Here is a 20,561-nt window from a genome sequence, read left to right as displayed (position 1 = left end):
TCCAGAGGGACCACCTCTACTGCCCTGAGTTATCGGAGCGTTTGCTCCTCCTGAACTAGAAGCTGTTCATGAGAAGGGTCCCTGAAGAGGGAAAAGAAGGGTGGGTGGGAAGGCAGGAGGAAATAGAATTGAAGAGAATACCCCAATTCTACCATGCTCAAGACCCACTGGTCTGAAGTATTTGAGCCCAGGCATGGTAGAAATGGGATAGATGATTCACAAAGGGAGGGGAAGGATCCAGGAACTGAACTGGTGCATTGCCCCAGGTGCATGTTCAAAAGTTTGGTTTGGAGACTGAGGGCTGCTTTGCTGTGCCTTGGTCCTGATTAGAGAAGGACAGAGGGCCTCCGCCTATTACTCCAGCACTGCTTCCTGCTGTAGTCCTGCCTAGGAGGAGCTGAGTAGAAGTGAGCGGTGGGTTGTGGCTTAAAAGGCTCTCTTTGGGGGGGCTGGCATATGAAGCCCCAGGGGACTTCAGGGTTGCCTGCAAGTCTTTCAGGCTGTGGAGCCTAGCGTCTGTTTGCTCCAAGAAAAGCCCTGAACAGTCAAAAGGCAAGTCCTGGATAGTGTGTTGGACTTTGAGTGGGAGTCCCAACACTTAAAGCCTTTAGCTCCATCTCTGGAGCTATCACAGTTGCCATCATCTAGATTGCTGAGTCCACCGAGTCCAGGGAGACACATAAGGAGGTCCTCACAATGACTCTGCCCTCCTCCAGGACAGCCGCAAAGTCCAAGCAGGAGTCTGCCAGAAGTTCCTGAAACTTGGACAGCATGTTCAAGCAATTATAGCTATAGCTGCTAAGGACTGCCTGCTGGTTGGCAACATTAAGCCAGAGTCCCCTGGTAAATACACCTTCCTACCAAAGAGATCCAGCTTCTTCGCCTTTTTGGATGTAGGAATCGGACCCAGTTGTCCCTCCCTTTCTTTCTAGTTGACCGCCTCCACTACCAGAGTACCCGGCTGAGGATGAGTAAGCAGGTGCTTGTACCCCTTAGAGGGCACAGAGTATTTCCTCTCTACCTCTTTAGCCATGGGGTGGGAAGAGAGAAGGGTGTTTGCCACAACTCCTTAGGGGTGTTATGGATAGTCTTCATGAGGGGCAAAGCCACCCTCAAAGGACCTTCAGGGACCAGAGTGTCAACCATATCGGTCTCCTCTGAGACTTCCTCCACCTGCATGCTTAAGTTTTGAGCCACCCTCCTGAGCAACTCTTGGTGTGCCCTATTGTCCATGGAAGTGCCCACCACTACTTTATCCAGGGAAGATGTGGAAGATGCCCCCAGAGGCACCAGGTCTTCCTGCCACTGGCCCTTGGGCATGGTGGTATGCCCACGGGGTTCAGAAGGGCCATTGAGCTGGTGCCTGCCACTGTGGAGGCCAGGACATCATGGGTAGTGGCTGCCCTTCCTCCTGCCTCGGGCGGTGCCAGGAGCAGTGCCAGCTTCACCCAGAGGCGTACAACTCCACCACAGAGTCCGACAAGGCCTACCAGTCCAACCTCAGCAACCAAAGCGGTGTGTAGCGAAACGGTGCTGAGGATCGGTGCCAAGGTGAGGGCGAGCAGTGTCTCATCATCGTCAGCTTGCCCCTAGAGGGCATGGTGCCTCTTTGCAGTGCTGGTGCCATTGCAGGTGCGGGGGACTGCACAGTCATTGCTATGAGGTCCCTAGCCTCCTTAAAGGCATCCGGTACAGGTGGAAGATTTATGTCCTCCTCCCGACACTCCCACACCAGGGAGTCCACTAGAACCGGACTTGACGGACCTCCCGGTGAGGCCGGAGTCAACCGTGCCAGCTGAGTCAGACCAGGGGAAAAGTCCACTAGGGGATCGTTTGCTGTTAGCAAGAGAGCACTGTTCCAACAACAGTCACTGGCGATAAGAAGGAACTGAAGAGGCAGCGGGTAGACAAGAACCTAAATACACCGCCATGAAGGTGCCATGAGGGGCTCCACAGCTGACCTGACGGATACCGCTAGGGGAGAAACCTTCCGGCAACTGTGCACGTGGCGCGCACACACCTACTTGGAATCGACATGAGCAATCACTCAGAGAAGAATAAACAGAATCACAGAACTGGAAGGAACCTCTTGAGGTCATCTACAGTCCCCTACACTCAAGGCAGGACTAATTATCTATTATTCCTGACAGGTGTTTGTCTAACCCGCTCTTAAACAAATTACTTATCAAATTCACCACATAGAGTTTTTCTTGTTAAAAGGTTATTACTTCAGCCAAAACGTAAAGGATTAAACATGATAAATATCACCAGTTCACCTTTTAAAACAAACAGACAGGCAGTGGCATTGTTAAATTAATGAAGCTCATTGCAACCAATTAATATCCTGGCAACACCAAAGCTACAGTTACTGCATTGTAATGTCTGCTATTTTGATAACCCATTTACTAATGTTACAGAACATTTGAACAAATGCCCTTCTGTTGAGCTATTACTGCAGATGAATCTATAATCCGGAACTTTAATATAAATGACAAGGCCAGAGTACAGTCAGACTGGTGCCTCAGCTGGACTTGATGCATCGTGGTCTGCCAATCTTCCCTTTGATTACAGACCGATTTGTCACCTTGTGTACTCAGCTCTCAGTTTTTAGTAAAGAAAACATTCTTACCTTTGTATGTCATATGCCTCAAAACATCAGCATGGTGCAAAACGTACGAAAAGTATTCTACGACCATCATCAAGCCTTCATTTCTGACAGCTGACAATTGCTTTGGAACAGAAACATGAGGCAACCGTGGAACTTCTTGTGGCACTCTTGTAATGAGTGTGTCCCCCCCATTTTCAGGATTTATAATTTAGCTGGAAAAACCTACTTTAGACAAAACCTTGCCACAAAGACTCAGCATGCAAAAACACTTGTACTTTATTTTTAATTATGCTTTATTCAAAATGTGTTTTTGCACTAGTGACATTTTTTCCATTCACTGTTTTGCACTCCTGTAACTCATATATCATGGTTCCACTGTCTAAATTTTTATTTTAAAAGATTATCTAAAACATATGCCATTAATATTTGATATATACTCGATGCCATTCAGTCATTTATTTAAAAATTTCATCTATTCTGATTTTAATTTTACAGTCGGCTTCCATAAAAGTAAAATTTTACCAACTACATAAATCTAGATGGAGTTTAATGCATATTAACAACATTATTTGTTTAAAAGGAAATATAGAACTGTTTTTATGATTACTGTTAAACACTAAAAAAAGTAATAATAATTTTAGATTTATGTATCTGGCCATAAAGACACGATTAGAGTTTTAAAAATAATTTTCTCTTCAATCATTACCTTATAATAACCCCTCTGAAAAAGAAACTGTTTCTTCGCAATATTTTTTCTTCCACCATACAAGCAGATTGCTTCTCTATACTAGCACTTTTTTTTTTTTTTTTTAAATATCAATAGTCCTTTAGCCCTAGGGTTAGTCCATCTTAAGGGAATTCTAATATAATGGCTAACTTTAGAGGAGCAGGCTCTGGGCACCTATCAGAAATCTGTCCTTGACTAGTTCATTCTGAAGTGGAGGGCTATTTTCTGGATGTCAGTAATTACTGTGCAGGAAGAGCTTTGTTGCTTTAACTGTCTCCTTTCCATATCCAAACAGATAATTGGAGTCTCATTGAGTCTGGATGGCTATGAGGTCACCCCATTATTTAGCAGGTTCTCTCAGCTTGGTAGGTGGAAAGTAGCTACAAGAGTGTATCAATCAGATTGGAAAACAAGGATCTCAATGACAAAATAAAAACACTAGAATTACTGTGCCTTCTCCTGCTTTCTAACTGCGAAAAAAGTACAGGGTGTGGGGGATGGGGGAGGGAAGGCATACGTGACCCTCTGAGGCCAAGATTAATAGAGGACATTATAAATTCTTGTGTCTTGAAAAGAATGTGGCATTCCTCTTTGGGCACAAGGATAAGTGAGAAGGCTCAGTAATAGAGACCCAAATCTCCATGTTGTTAGCTTGAAAGAGGATGGGATAGAACACCCACTCCACTGGGTCCTCATCTGGTCTTCTGTCTACCTGCTATGGAACTGAGTTCTCCAGAGATGTGGAAGTGCCCAAACGAATTTTAGCTTCTTCTCTACCCCATGCATAAGAATTGTCTTGTTGAGAGTGGATGGCTGTGTACCTCCTTGCTTGTTCATGTACACCACAGCTGTTCTGTTGACTGTTGTCATGAGGATACAGTGGTAGGATATTTTTGAGGACCAGATGGACTGCCCTGAACTCTAGCCAATTTATGCTCTTCACTGCTCCCTTAGACCAGAGTATGTGTGTTAATCACTGAGCACCCTAGGCTCATCACCCAGACAAAGTGGCTTCCTTTATTACTGTGAGCCTGATGGTTCTGAGAAAGTTCAGACTTGAACCTTTCCATTTGAGACTACAAAGACAGAGAGGAAATGACCTTGTGGGCTACCAAAACCTTCTTTCAGAATTAGATGGAAAAAGGAGAGAGAGTTGTTCTCTCTGGTCTTCCTTCCTTCTCTCTTACCCCAAATTTTAGTAAATGGGACATTGTTTCTAACATTTGAGTATGCCTTGTTGGATTTTGGATAAGAAGAGACGTAACTGAAACTCTTATTACATACCCCAAATAACTCACTGCTGTGTTTAAATGGAAGGGAGTAGTTACCCCACTTAAGTTAATACCAAGCTGTAATGCACTTTTGTGTCTTTAGAGGAACAAATTAACCTTATGATTTCCCTGAACTATCCAAGAGAGGGCTGGACATTGCAAAGCACACGGTTTTGGTACAATTCAGGACTGAGTGTGCGTTGGAATCACCTTGCTGGTCGTAGCCAAGTCTGACGGAAGCAAGAGTGGGGCTATAGACAGGCTGCTAGGGTGAGAGCTGCTGAAGCAGGGCTGTCCAGCACACGGACACTTCAGGGTGTGACCTAGATGCTCACAGGCTGGTTATGAGCATACCAGGCAGGGAGCTTCAGCAGCAAAACATTATAAAGGTACCCAGGGTTGCAGGGCAAATGGTGACAACCCTTCACTGGATTGCCCCCTCCAGTAACAAGGTCAATGGGTTCAAACATCAGTAACAAAATATAGTTACGTTACATTAACCATTTTAACTTATTTAAAAGAATACTAAAACACTTTGCAAAATCTATAATCTATCCATGAAAAAAAAAATCAAGTAAAATCTTAGTCCTACCAAACATAGAAATTGTGACAGTCTAGTTTTAATGCTACACCATTTTGTTTTCTGTTATTTATTGTCAGGTATGCTAACTTTAAGTATCTTTCATCTACTGTCATGGATATTTCCAGATCTTTCAAGACTCACTAGGTAACTTGGGGGAGGTGAAAAAACTAGTGAGATACAATAAAAATTAAAAATATAAATTGGCATTTTATCAAATTATTTTTAGCCAGTATACTCTAGTTTTCATATCTCAACTATGTTCATTGATATAGACAGCACAATTGGTTGTGCTGGTTTTGTGCCAAGCAGCACTAAAATTGTACTGAATCTATCTGAAAGTTTAGACAGAAAAAAGACAATTTCTAGATGAATAAAAAAAAATTTCTATGAACGTAAGTTCCTCAAATATACTACTACAATTAGTTACTATTGACAACTAAAATCCATATTTTATTCATTTTATGTGGTCATCTTAACCCTCTTCAGTGATTTGGATTAAAGTGAGTTTCAACAAATTCATGAGAATTATTTTTAATTTTGTGGTAGTACAAGATACATATAGCCTTTTTAAAAGTTAGAAGTTATTAGTGCTCTGATACACATGGGTGAAGTTTACAAACTTCATACATGTCATACACTTGATCCACACTGATAACAAGTGCCTGCAATATATTTGTAGAAGTTTGATTTACAAATAAAGTTTTAAGCAATTGAATATGTGCTGACCATGCATATTGCAGTACTACATTTTCATCTTTGTTTTCAATCTCAGCATTTCTGTTTGTAACCATTTCTTTACACTAAGGCAATTTCTTCATTGAAAGCTATATGTGGATTGAAGATGTTTTTCCCTCCTAAAGGGGACATTAAGTAAAATTTTTGAAAATACCTAAATCTTATTTACAAAACAGTCTTAGGCATTCAAAAATTTTACTTTACATCTTTATTCATGGATAAATAACTCAGATAGTTCAACTGATTTTTGTTCAGCACTTACACTAAATATGCACTTGTGGACGTGAATTTCTGCCCAAAATTTTACCAAGTTAAGACTGTTTGGAAACAAAGGTTTATAACGGAATGTGTATCCATGTTTAAAAGTAGATGTGATGTCACTCAACCAGAGGAAGCAGCTCTCTGAGTTGCAGACATCCTAAGGATTTTAAAATTTGGTTAAAATACAATGCTAATTACATGTTTAAACAGCTGTATTTCCTCTTTTGGAATCTTACAAACAAGTGTTTTTGAACACCTGTGATTCACCCTTAAATACCACTTTTAATCAAACACAGCTTCTAAATAAAAGAGATGCAACTATATCCCACTAAAATTAATCTGATTCCTATTCATGTTCTGTAATGACTCTCACTGTGCAATAGTACATCACAAATGATAAACTATCCTGCTATTAACAACCTTAAGGATGGTTCCTGAATAAACCTTAGGCAACTTCTTTTATATTACTTCAAGTCAGACATGCTCTGGACGACCGACACCAAAGCAGCTGATTGTAAGGATTTCCTTATGTTTAATTTTTTATAAACTTTTAAAATAATTCCTTCAGAATAACAACAAGAAAGCCTGAAAAATACAAGGGAGCACATGAAATACAGGGCATATTTAGCCCAAATACATGGAATATCCTTGTGACCGTGCACTGTATTGGACAGGACATTAGATTGGGAGCTGGAGTTCTAGGTTTTGATCCTGGCTCAGACACTAATCTATTACCTGACCTTGGGTTAGTCACACCACCTCTCTGTGCTTCTCTTTCACCTTCTACCTTGTGTGTGTCTTACCTGTTCAGACTGTGATTTCTTCAGGAACCATCTCACTATGTGTTTGCACAGCACCTAACAAAACAGGACCCCAATCATCGTTGCGCCCTTTAGGTATTGCCATTTAGGGAGGCAAATAAGTAGGCAAAACAGAGTTAGATAATACTGATTTTCCTCTGAAGTATTTGACAGTTGCAAGAACTGCAAAGTGCCACTGTTCTCAACCCACTGTTAAAACTTTGAAACTTGGGAAGAGAAGTATCATATGCTGAGCTTGAGCCAAGATCTACACTTAAAGCTTAGGGCTGGGTCTTCACTATGGGGAGATCATTGCTGTTGCAATTGATGCAGCAGGGATTTGATTTAGCAGGTCTAGTGAAGAGCCGCTAAATTGACAGCAGAGCACTCTCCAGTCAACCCCAGTACTCCAGCTCTCCAAGAAGAGTAAGAGAAATTGACCAGAGAGCATCTCCCATCAATGCAGTGAAGACACCGCGGGTAAGTTGACCTAAGCTATGTCGACTTACCCAGGTAGCGAACACAAGCCCTTAGACACACAAAGACAGACATAGCTATGTCAGTCAGGGAGGGATGTGGAAACAGGTAGGTTGACAAAATAATTCTTCCATTAACTTAGCCCTGGTCTACACTGGGTGGGTGGGGGGGAGGGAACCGATCTCAGTTATGCAACTTCAGCTACATAAATAACGTAGCTGAAGTCGGCGTACTTATATCGACTTACCATGGTGTCTTCACCACGGTGAGTCAACTGCTGCCACTCCCCTGTTGACTCCACCTGAGCCTCTTGCGGTGCTGGAGTACAGGAGTCAACGGGAGAGCACGTGGGGGGTCGATTTATCGCGCCTAGACTAGACGCGATAAATAGATCCCCGCCGGATCGATCACTGCCTGCCGATCCGGCGGGTAGTGAAGACATACCCTTAGCTATTGTTGCTTGGGGAGTTGGATTAACTACAGCAATGGAAAACCGCTATGTCATGGCATGACAGCAACATAGCTGCAGCAATGCCCTCCCGCAGTGTGGATAATGTCCTAAGTCTTGGTAGTAGGTGAAGGAGGAATAGGTTCTCTATACACTGTTCTGAAATGTGATGGCTTGTGCATTTTTAATTGTATATTTTGTTAGTGATGCTCAGTTTAAATGCTTAATTAAAACAAATATTTTATAAGAGCTTTGAACTTTACCGTTTTAAGTAAATTCTTTCTGTAAAATGGTAAGTTAAGAAGATTCAAAATAACTCAAAGGATTGGCACCCTTGTTAAAAGTTTTTAAAGAGAGAGCAAGTATTAAAGGACCAGACATTTATTACCTTTCTGTTTATCTAAATGGTGTTGACATCCTAACAAAGTCTGCAAATTTTAAAGAGCTGTGCAAGCAACATAAAAAAACCCAAGTCTATCCACACATAGACCACCCCCACATACCAACAGATATGTAAGGTATTAATTGTTTGATACTGTATAACCTTAACCTGAAGGTAGACATTCTATACTAACTGTTTAAAAACAACAAAAGAAAACATCGCAATTAAAACATTTTAATATTCCTTGCACCTAAAGATAAATAGCAGAAATTCTAGCTATTTTTTCATTGGGAATGATCAGCTTAGGAAACCAGAGTTATGCATGAGAACTTGATTTTTCTGTTGAAAAAGTGAGCATACATTTTAGTTTTAAAGATAAAGCTAGCATTTAATGCTACATCAATATCCCTATGTCAGCTAGACAAAATTATACATTGCAATAGTAAAAAAAAAAATCCACCTCATAAGATGATGATAAAAACTCATCCTTATTGTGGTAAATCTACATTTTTCTTGAGAAAGTTTTTACATGTTTACAAACAGAGCATTGTCAATATTCACAAATTGAAAACAGAACCTAAACTGGCAGTATTATTACTGACACCTAAATTGCCTGAAACACTGTATGACATGATACACAGCACTCTACTTTGAATTTCCAAATGCAACCAAAAGATGCGTCCAATTATGACATCAGTACAAGCTCTCTTTCCAAGGGGAATGAAAGAACAGCAAATCCCAATGGATACACAAGTTCTGCAGCAGAGATGATGTAATATATAAAAATAGACATCCTCAGACAGAAGCTGAAACTTGGATAAACAGCACACTGCATACAATTCTGAACTGCTTTGCATTAATTTGCAATTGCATACCATTAACAGGAAGAAAGAACAATCTCTGTTCTAACACACACTCATTTCTGATTTACATTACCTGTTTAATTCATCACCTGCATATTCTATGGAATAAAATTATAATTTTTTACATCCTGATTAAAAAACAGAAATACCTTAATATAGTAAAAAGACAGAAGTACATCCTGTTAACCAATTCTGAGGCTAACAGGCCATGATTTCCTGGAAACTGCAGCACACATGGAACGGTACTGTATGTATATATATATTCACCTATTGTTCCTTGGCATCTCCACAGAGGACCATTGTATTGCAATTTCTAGACAAAGCAGGTTAAAGCTGCTGTACTAGCCTCAGAAATCCTTTGCTTTCTGGGAGAATGGCAGCGCAATCCAGAATTTCCTCGTTTTTGTGAGTTTATGTCTCACTCTTAAAGATACACACTCACTTATACAGTACATACATACACTTCAGAAATGAGTACTTTTAATATTATCTATACACATTTAGCATTTGATTATTTATGTTAGAGTAAGTTGAATATATTTTATCTTGACAATCTCTGCAAATTTGGGGTGACATCACCATGAAATGTCATTAAAAAAGCTAGGAAAAAACAGAAGAATGTTTTAAAATTAGATTTTTTTTTTTTAAAAGAAATACAATTACTCGGCATAAATATTCTTCCTGCTAGGTTCTACCGCATTATGGACCCACCCTCACTCCTTTGCCAATAGATTTAACCTTCAAATAAATTTAAATTTTTACATTTCAGATGTTATACAGACGTTTACACAAATATGTATTCATGTACAAAAGTGTGGGCATTACACCCCCTGAGAACAGTGTTAAAATTGTAAGCTATCACTTTAAATTCCCCAGTGATTTTCCTGGTCCTGCTTGCATGCTAGGAGGCTCTGCACAGCCCTGGCAACTTATTTACTCATCTTCTGCAAATAAACTCAGTGAGAATGGAAGAACCACATATGAAATCAGCATTCTGGAATGAACCTGGTGTAAGGATTTTTAGTAAAAGAATCTATATTAAAATAAATAAATAAAATGCATTAGACATTTGTTAAGATTGTGAGGAATATGAAATTGAAGCTGCTGAGGTCTGGGAGACTGACAGTGATTTTTTCATACTAAACTCATTTCTTGTGATTGATATGAAGTGCATGTGGGCTGACAAATCACGTTCTTAGATTCACTTTGATACAAACTATAATGGCTGAAGTATTACATTAAAAATCAAATTGGAAAGTCAGCTTTAAGTATATGACTATATTGGCATCAATTTACTGTACAGAATAAGGAGCACTGAAATTAGCAGACAGAACATTTGAGTTTACAAGCAAGGTAATTGCATTAGTGAGGCATATTACAGTGCCATAAAGTCTGCATTGTTGAGGAATATGCTTTGCATTCTTGCCTATTAGAAGTGAATGCATTAATTTCTTTAAGTTTGCTTTCTTTGTAATTGGGCTTAGTGTTCCTTTATAATATCCTTTTTCTAATCCCTCTGTTCTTTTATTCTGATCCTTTATTCTTTTTGTGTGTGGTGATGGTGGCATTTCCCTGGGATCTGAACAGGACCTTTCCCTCATCCCATATCGTCCTAGCTAAAATGCAAGAAAAGGCCCTTGACTCTTCAAGACAGGAATCAGGGCTATCTAACCAGGCATCACCTCCCTTAACTCTTCCGAAACTCAATGTGTTAGAGGGTGCTGATGAATGTCACAGGAACTCCATCCATCCTAAGGCTGGTAGCAATACATCTATAACCCCCATTCCCTATATCTATCTAATCCGTTGATATCCACACCTCTATTTTAAACATTTTTTCTATATAATTATATAACAAAATCTTTTTCTCCTGTTTAAACTTTACATGCATGTGCTATTCCAAAAGCTCGAGAGCTAAGTAAACATTAGCAAATATCACAAGCATTTGGACTGTTCAATTTTTTTAAAAGCTTGAGATATTCACAGTGTAGTTGGATCAGCCAGTCATGTAACTCTTATTCTTTTAATATTAAAATGTCTTGCCTAATATCCTATAGGAAGCCTATGACAGAGTCTGGAATAGAACACAGCTCTCCTGGGTTCTATTCCAGTTTATTAAATACAAGAGAACATCCTTGGTCCTGAGCATCATTCATAGTCTATCCTGTGTGCTGAATGAAGCAGGAATCCTGCAGAACAAATAGTATATGATCATGTAATTAAAGGCTATTATAACGTATACACATAAGGCAGATAAATTAAGGTTGCCTGGGCAACCTTAAACCTGGTGTTCCTAATCACTGGATGCTTGAATTTGCAACCCTTAACATTTTTATATGTAGTTTTCTGTATTTGATTTTCTAGGCTTTATAAAAAGAAAAAACCCCAAATTCCATCATATAGACTCCTACGGACACCACAGGGGTCATTAACAAGTGCTTGAACCCAGGACCTTTAGAGCCAAAGCAAACCTCTAGGCTGTTATCTTCTATGTGGAACAACAAACAGAGCTAGATACAACATACATTTTGACAGTGGTTTACACCAGTAGTTCTTAACCAGGGGTACACCGAGGTCTTCCAGGGTACATCCACTCATCTAGATATTTGCCTAGTTTTACAAGAGGCTACAACAAAAGCACTAGCAAAGTCGAAATAAACTAAACTTTCATACAGACAAATGATTTGTTTACATTACTATCTATAGTATACACCAAAATGTAAGTACAATATTTATATTCCAGTAGATTTATTTTATAATTATATGGTAAAAATAACAAAGAAAGCAATTTTTCAGTATTAGTGTGCTGTGACACTTTTTGTATTTTTATGTCTGATTTTGTAAGCAAGTAGTTTTTAAGTGAGATGAAACTTGGGGCTACGCAAGACAAAGACTCCTGAAAGGGGTACAGTAGTTTGGAAAGGTTGAGAGCCAACGGTTTACAAAACCATTTGCCAAACTAACAGTTGAATGTCAGGATTCCTGGGCTCTATTTCTGGCTTTGGAGGGGAGTGGTTCTGGTTATAGAGTACAGCTAAGTACACAGATTTGATTTATTTATTCTGAAAGTGTTGCTGAGGATGAGACTTGGATCTGCCATGTTAGAAACTATGCTCTGTTTCCAGCTCTGCTCAAAGTGACCTTGTGTGAACTCTCATTTGAAAAACTGAGGGAGAGAGAATGATATTTGTCTGCTGCCTAAGAGGTAGGAGGGCTGGCTCACTAATGAGGACTGTGAAGTTTATAGAAATATTAAATACCTTTAAGTGAAAGAGCAAAGACTAGAATTTATGACTCCCTGCCCACCACTCCTTCTCATAGGCCAGTGGATTGGCAACTGCAGACATCGCATCTGGAGCTCAAGCTGGGTGGGTTGAGGAGCATGCTCAGTGCACTAGGAATTCTTCCAAAGATTGTCAACAGCTAGCTACTAAAAGCTCTATTGATCACGTTCAAATGGCAATTTTCAGTCTTATAACTTGTTCCAATCTGAACAGATTTTCATGGGGACAGCAAAAGATATCTGACTGACCCAAGCACTACCCCCCTGCTTATGTTTGTGCTCCAAATCATAGATGCACTATACCAGGGGTAGGCAACCTATGGCACACGTGCCAAAGGCAGCACATGAGCTGATTTTCAGTGGCACTCACACTGCCCGGGTCCTGGCCACCAGTCCGGGGGGCTCTGCATTTTCATTTAATTTTAAATGAAGCTTCTCAAACATTTTAAAAACCTTATTTACTTTACATACAACAATAGTTTAATTATATATTATAGATTTATACAAAGAGACCTTCTAAAAATGTTTAAATGTATAACTGCCACGCGAAACTTTAAATTAGAGTTAATAAATAAAGACTCGGCACACCACTTCTGAAAGGTTGCCGACCCCTGCACAAGACTCTCATGGTTACTGGCCCAGATGCACTTCTGTCCCTTTCTGCTCTCTGAGTGCAACCCCTTCAGGTGTCAGGCCTCATGCCTTTACCTATTCGGGTTATAATTCTGCAATTCTCCCACTCTTAGATCAAACCCTAGGCTACAGCGCCCTGTGCACCAGGTGTGTTTAACCTGCACCTGCGGTTTGGCACTTAACATTCTTCATTTCAAGACACTGAAACCATACTTTACAGAACAATCTTCTAAAACCAAAGTATTGTTTATTTTAGCAGTGGGAACAAAACTTGTAGAAAAAAAGATTTAAGAACAAAAGCAGTCTATATGCGTATCTACCTTACCTAAAGGCTTACCATTCCATGATGGTAACCTAGGAACACCCAACTTTTTCAGACACCACAGCAGGTACCTTTGTCAGCTCAATTCCCCCAAACAATTCCCCCTCCCAGAGAGTCCCTTTTTAAAGGCTGCTACAATTCTCTTTCCTCTTGCATATTCACACGTCCTTTCGTGTCCAGGCATTGTCTCCTAAGAATCCTCAAGTGTTTGTGAACAAGTGGCTTATCTTGAGACACTCTTTTTCCTGCCTGCTTGTGTTTTCTTACAGACCCCATTAATCTAAACCAACATATTCAGACATTAAGCAAACACCAACAGAGTTTTCATAAATTGTTACAAAGCAGCCCCAATTCTGGCACAGGGGAACTAGAACACCTAAAAAAAATGATCAGACAGAAATTTAGCTTTGGTAAACCTATCTAATTTTCCCTAATCTTATTAATGGAAATGGCTGTTTTTGTGGAAGTTTTTTAAAAAAATCTCAAACAAATACAAAAGCATGAAAAATTTCAGCCCAAATGGTTAAAGTTTGGCAAAGTTATAAGCCACCAAAAATAAAAGCTTATAAAGGAAAAATGCTTTGTTGAGCATCCCTAACTTTAGGCAACCAGCTCTGACTAGAATGTATACAAAGACACCAAAATCCACATTTTAAGATCAACCTTAAGCATTCCACTGATTAGTTAAGTATGCAAGAGTTAATATTAATCTATCTGAAGCTATTCCTAGAATCCTTCTCCGACACTGTTCTTTTCCGATCCTCTTACAAAAAAAAACTGTCTAGAAAACTACATCAATTTTTAAGGGCCATACTCAAGATCAGAATCCTGATTTATTTCATATGATCATTCATATTCATGTTTAAGGCTATTAAACCAACATATTGATGAAGTATACCCCCTTACATTCTAGTAAGAATTTGAACTACCATAGTTAACACTGGAATGAATTTCCCTACTATTACTGTGCATTTAGGGCTCAATTTTTACCCCACCTAAGTCAGGGGGAGTTTTTACCATTGATTTCAAAGAGATGAGGACTGGGCTCCTAGAAAGATAAAAATATATCTTGATTGTTACAAAAAGATGGTATTTCAGCACAACAGGCTATGTCACAACTCACAGCTTTGTAAGAAACAGCACTGAAGCCCTTTTGATAATTTCAAAAGAACAAGAAACCTTGAAACACACAAATGAATTGAGTGCCAGTACAATAGTTCATTAGTAGTGTTAGCTAAAAAACAGTAATCAGATTTTCTGCTATAAGATCAGCAGGATAAAACAAAATAAAAAGAATATTTTGCTCCAAGTGAGGATCTTAAAGAAACTTGTTCTTTTAATTTGTCAACCAAGCTCTAAGTACAAAAGGAATTTCTTTATGTTTTACATTACTAACTCTGTAGCACAAAATATACCAAATAAATTCCTATAAAGCATCACATATAGTATATGCATAAGTGTTTTTTTTCATTTGCATCAATGTAATTAAAAATAAAATTTAAAATCATAAAGCAGGGCATTTAGGTCTTCAAAGTAGGTTCGTATTTAAGAGCTGATCTGAGACAGAAATCCTACAATCTTAATTTTTGTTCAACTGAGACTGGCTCCAATCTAGAACTTTGCTTATTCACTCAGACATGACTTCCCCAAAAGCGATTCTTCAACATGTTCTGGTAAGCTCATTCAAGCTCCTTTCTCATTTCTATCAAGAGCAACTGAAGAGTGTTGTAATAAAGTCTAATCTCACTGTCTCAGGCTGAATCAAACAGCAACAAAAAGGCAAAAGCAAAACCTAAAAATTTTCAGTTAACGAAATTTTCACTGCCTACTTTTTCATTTCTCCAACTTATTTTCCTGACCTTACAAAGTGCAAGTGCAGAACAGCTACAAATGGACCTTATTTTTGGAACCAATACAAAAGTCTAAAAAGTCATCTATACTGAGAAAATACATAAATACATTCTGTTAAATATACTATGTATTTTCCTCATTTCTGTGCTTTGCGCATCATCTTCCAGTTATATCACCTCAATCTTGTGATGTCATGAAGGAAAGGAAGAAGATAAATTACAGTAGATCCTCAAAGATACGAACACCAGAGTTACAGACTGACTGGTCAACCAGACACCATTTGAAACTGGAAGTAACCAATCAGGCAGCAGTGGAGACCCCACCCCCCCAAAAAAAAGCAAATACTGTACTATGCCTGTATTGCTTCTTAAAGGCAGGCACATCTGGGCTGCCTGTCCCCACCCCCACCAACTTACAGCTAGGAGCTGAAGAGACAGTTTCACAAGCAAAGCTGTGAGCCCCCACTGCCAGCTCAAGATAGCAGGAGCAAGAGCAGTACCGGGGTCTGCGCTGCTTTCCTGTAAGCCATGGGTGCGATTTTCACCATCTCCATCCCATGGCTGGGAGAGGGGTTGCTGTTTTCACAACCCCCTCTCCCCGCCGGGAAGGAGATGCACTGTTTTCACCACCACCACACCCCTCTCATCCCACTGTAGCCGGGGGACAAGCTTGTCCCGGCGAGAAATAAGCTGCCTAGCTACCTATGGAACCTGGCTCAGAGTGTGAACTGCTGGAGCCGGAGCTGCATTTTGTTCAGTTACGGAACATTTCAGTTATGGACAACCTCCATTCCCGAGGTGTCTGTAACTCTGAGGTTCTACTGTAATCACATTAAGGAGACTGTCACCATATCCCACATTTATTTGAAGCACTCTCACTACAGAAGAAATATATAAAACATCAATATAGAAAACACAGATAGCACACAAATTTTGCCACAACGCTGCATTGGTATTATGATACAATTAGTCACACTGCAAACTTACAAGTAAAATTGTTAGTGGACGATACATATAAATTACAATACCTGAGGTTTAGTGCATTCCTGTGAGCCAAAATGAAATGAATGCCATATAGGAGGAAAGGAAAAGATGAACATAATCAGACATGCTATAGTACATACCACCCTGAGATAATGTTAAAATTATTTTAAGGCAAGTCCTGTTCCCTGATAAATTGGCTGAATGTGTAAATGTTCTGTAATCCATGCAACAATTAAACATAATGCATTTAGCTTTATTTACAATTTTTGCAAAGCATTGTCATGCATTTTCCATTTTAGAACTATATATAATTTCATCTACATTTTCACTATAGCCAACTTCCTTCAGAGATGCTATTTAGCATGTCATTTTTTGACTATTTTGAACACCGGCTTTCAAGTACACAATCAATTGGGCCAATGTGAAATAAAATATTGATACTCTTTCAGCAAACATTTCAGTCATATGGTAAGTAAGGAGCTTGTATAAAATAAAATTCAAGAACCTAGTTTACTCTAAAGCTATGCAGTCTATTTTCTGGATGAAGTTATTTTATTTTATTTATTTTTTTATTATTGATCTTAATGTATTTAACACGCAAATCAAAACATACCCACAATTAGATCATGCAACTGAAGACTAATCCAATATACTTGACCATTCATTTCATATGCGGTTTTTCAAACTTTTTTTTTTTAAATGTGTTAGTTTATTCATACCAACTTCTAAATTTTAGATAACTGAAGGCCTGATCCTGAGAGATGCTACTAATGGGAATTGTGAATGGTCAGAACCCCTCAGGAGATGTACTAAAATAATGCACTTTGCATTCCTATCAGTTTCAGAGAATACATTTCAGTACCATTTTAAAGACACATTTAGATTTTCAAACAATTTTGATTTTAAAACAAACAAAAAACCTTTTGGGTGGCCAAAAGGCAGGACAGTAAGGAAGAGACAACCTTCACAGATGTGAGTGACTGGAAAATGCATATTTTTAAATATACAGAATATAAATAATATCAATGTGATAGGAATGTAAACAATGAAGATTACCAAGCACTATAAAAATAAAAAGTCTTCAATTTCCGTAATTTCAATTTGAACTTGCTGGGTTTAATTTCCGTAAAAAAGGGATCTCAAGTAATTAAATAATAATTTAAATTATACGTTGATTTAAAAAAATATTTTAATTGTCAGTAATTATTTCAGCTTCTACTGACAAGTCTACCTGGTACTCATAATGTATTTCCCAATAGACTTGTACAATCATTATGAACTTAAACAAAATGATTAATGATGAGCTTTTGCTCTTCATACTGGATTTAAATCTACACCAACCCATTAGGTATTCTTAAAAAGTAATTTATACAACAGGTGTGGCCCTCCTATAGCAAATGACATTGTCAAGTCTAGTTACCATTTTTCAAACAGTAGATTAGATGTATAAGTTACATCTAAATAAAATCCATCAACAATTCCTTCCTTCACTTGTAGCATGACTGACCCAAACATGCCACATAAAGGTGGTTTGACACAAACCAGTATAATCTCTTATCTTAAAACTCCAAAAGGGTTTCACGAATAAGCCAAAGAAAATGACTCAACTAAGAAATTCAAAATAAATTTGGAGAAAATCAAAATTGAGCAGAACATTAAACCATTAAAAGGAGCCTGTTGTATAAACAAAATACGTAAAAAGTGTTGATGTAAGATATATTTATTTAACTCAGGAAGAAAAACCTCCAACAGTGGATGTAATCAAACAGCTATACATTTACAGTCATGCAATGGATTACAACAGGAAATTGGCAACAAGTAAAGGAATACGGATGGGTAGGGAAAAAATGAGGGGGAAAAAACCCTCTACTTCACATCAGAGACAACATTTTTAAAACAAAGCCCTGATTCTGCAAACACTTATGTGCTTGAGTTACTTTATACTCAATATGACCAATCACATTCATAAAGTTATCTATGTGTGTACTAGTATATTTTTGCAGGTTCAGGGCCACAAAAAAACAGCTGAGTACAGGATTTGAAGGCCACTTACTTTTCAGAGTATTTTGTATGCTGTTGAAGTTAACAGCAAATCTAATTACTCTTACCCTAGCAGACCCTTGCTCAACAGAAAAATAAAATAATCTAACAGATTATTTTGTAGAACACATTTAAAATATTAATAATTATGATCTTTCCTCTTTTATGAAGGAAGCCTATAACTTTCAATCTGTAAAATTACACAAAAACTATTTTGAAGAAAACTCTGAAGATGCTTTGTCTGATGATAAAGGACAGACTGCAGTATTTCACTCTGGGCAAAAATATCATGATTCAGACCAAAATTTCTGGTCTCGTATTAGTCAGCAATAAAAGTTAGTTTAATATTTCAAGATCTGGGTCTTGCATAGAGAAATGACAAGCCAAAATCATGGACTATTTCTACCACAATGCAATACAGGTTTTTTGAGAAAACAATTGCTACACATAAAAATGAATTCTTTACTGATTAGCCACAGGAACACTGTACACCAAATATTTCTATTACATTTTCAATTATTGACAGGAAATTGGAATCACATGTATTAGGTAACTGATTTGTTTCAAAGTTGCCAAAAATAACTGGAATAGCAAGGAAAGATATGTGCTGTCCTCTTGCCAGCATTGTTTAACAATAAATGTGCAACAAATTAAGTATTCTCAACTCTCAATCTGAGTTATGAAGCAAATTACATGGGCACACGTGTGCACACACTTTGGGCCAAATTCACTGATACCCTAAGGAGAAACTCCCACACAGAATTCCACCTGCTTAGGCAAGCAGTGAATTTGACCTTTCAGGTGATTATATTTGTAAAAATATTCTTCCCTTGTCTTGTATTTAAAACATATGTAGGTAACTTACCGTATGATAACCTCTAGGTAAAGGTGGCTTCCCCACAGGATAAGGATCCACGGTATCAATAATGGTTTGTCTTTCTCCTTTTTGATTGATTTTCCTAAATCTCCTTCTGGATTGTCTATGGGAAGCTTGACGCTGGAAATATTCTTCATTTTCATCCATATAGTCCACCTACAATAAAATAAACGCAATGAAGGGTCATTTCCCTACAAATGAAAGTTACCGCATATTCTGCAATAAAACAGAAGCCTATCTTTTCTTCTGCTCTTAGCCATGTGGAAGCTTTTATTTTAGACAATCCTTAACTATAAGTGTCATTGCTACTGAACAAGCCCAATTCAGTTTAAGATTTAGTTTATGAAAGGGCACTTTGAACTCCATTTCAGAAAATGTGGTTCGTTATGAATTTCCTGCATTTTTAACAGTGAAAAGCATGAACTCAGTGCCAAGAAATCAAATGTCCGCAGGGCTCAGAAAGAACAAGTATCACTATGAAAAGAGTATTGAGCAGACACTTTCACATATTTTATAAGTGCCTTACTCTATTTAAAAAAAAAAGTTAACATCCTTTTCCTCAATTTTTATTCTTACACATAGTGATGTTTTTGTCTATGCAATACACTGGCAAATGAAGCTCTCCCATGGGAAGGAACTTATAGCTTTCCTACAGATTTCAACGGGTCACTCTTGGGACCTTCCAATCCCATCCTGCCTCTCTTCAATGGGCAACACTGTTTTAATTACATATTTTAAATATTTTGAGACTTTTAAAGAGGAATTTTCACATCAGAGAAATTTGAAAAAGATTAAATTTACATAAAAAGCAATTTACTTTGTAATAGCAGCAAAGGAAAAAACCCTAGACATTTCTAGTAGATGAGTGACTGAATAAGGAATTTCCCGCTCAGCAATATCAATATCCTCTCTCTGTTCTGGAGGCTGCAGCAAAGTCACAGGCATGTTACTACACAATAATGTATTGCTATGAAAATGTTTTTACAATTCAGAATTCTGACTTTCATGCAAGATAACAAAGTTGTAGTAATTTGCCTTTCTGTATCTCTCTCCCCTGTGCCTATCTTACTACTAAAAAGCCATCATTTCATGCTAGAATTACGCCACATCTACAAGGAAGCAGAAAGTGGCGAAAACTGTCCAGTATTGTCCTTAGGTGCAGATTAAATCCATTCACATTCCTCAGTCTGTATCCCAAGGCCAAAAAGATTGTTCCCCAAAAGAAACAGGACGTAAGCAGTGATAGGTGGGTTAAGAAAAGATGATTATGACAAACTACCACCATGCAGGTGATTTTTTTCCTTCTCATGTTTCTTTTCACCATCTATACAAATGAAACACCATTACATTCTGCTGACATGACAAGAAGTTTTAATAAGAACTAGTCCTACCCGAACCAGTTGTATGAAGTATGAGT

General features: G+C 38.3%; 1 protein-coding gene across 2 annotated transcripts in view; it reads right to left on the bottom strand.

The window, feature by feature from the left end:
* RAPGEF2 (Rap guanine nucleotide exchange factor 2) overlaps nt 1–20,561 on the bottom strand; it is a 293,855-nt gene that overhangs the window by 114,190 nt on the left and 159,104 nt on the right. For both annotated transcript variants that reach the window (XM_077814491.1, XM_077814492.1), the window contains exons 6-7: nt 19,133–19,300; nt 16,272–16,289 (exon numbers count right to left, since the gene is read on the bottom strand). In XM_077814491.1, coding sequence (XP_077670617.1) covers nt 16,272–16,289; nt 19,133–19,300 — 186 coding nt within the window. The remainder of the gene's footprint in view (nt 1–16,271; nt 16,290–19,132; nt 19,301–20,561) is intronic.

This window comes from Eretmochelys imbricata, chromosome 4, assembly GCF_965152235.1.
Source record: "Eretmochelys imbricata isolate rEreImb1 chromosome 4, rEreImb1.hap1, whole genome shotgun sequence".
Taxonomy (NCBI): Eukaryota; Metazoa; Chordata; order Testudines; family Cheloniidae; genus Eretmochelys; species Eretmochelys imbricata.
This window is presented reverse-complemented; position numbering and strand designations above follow the sequence as displayed.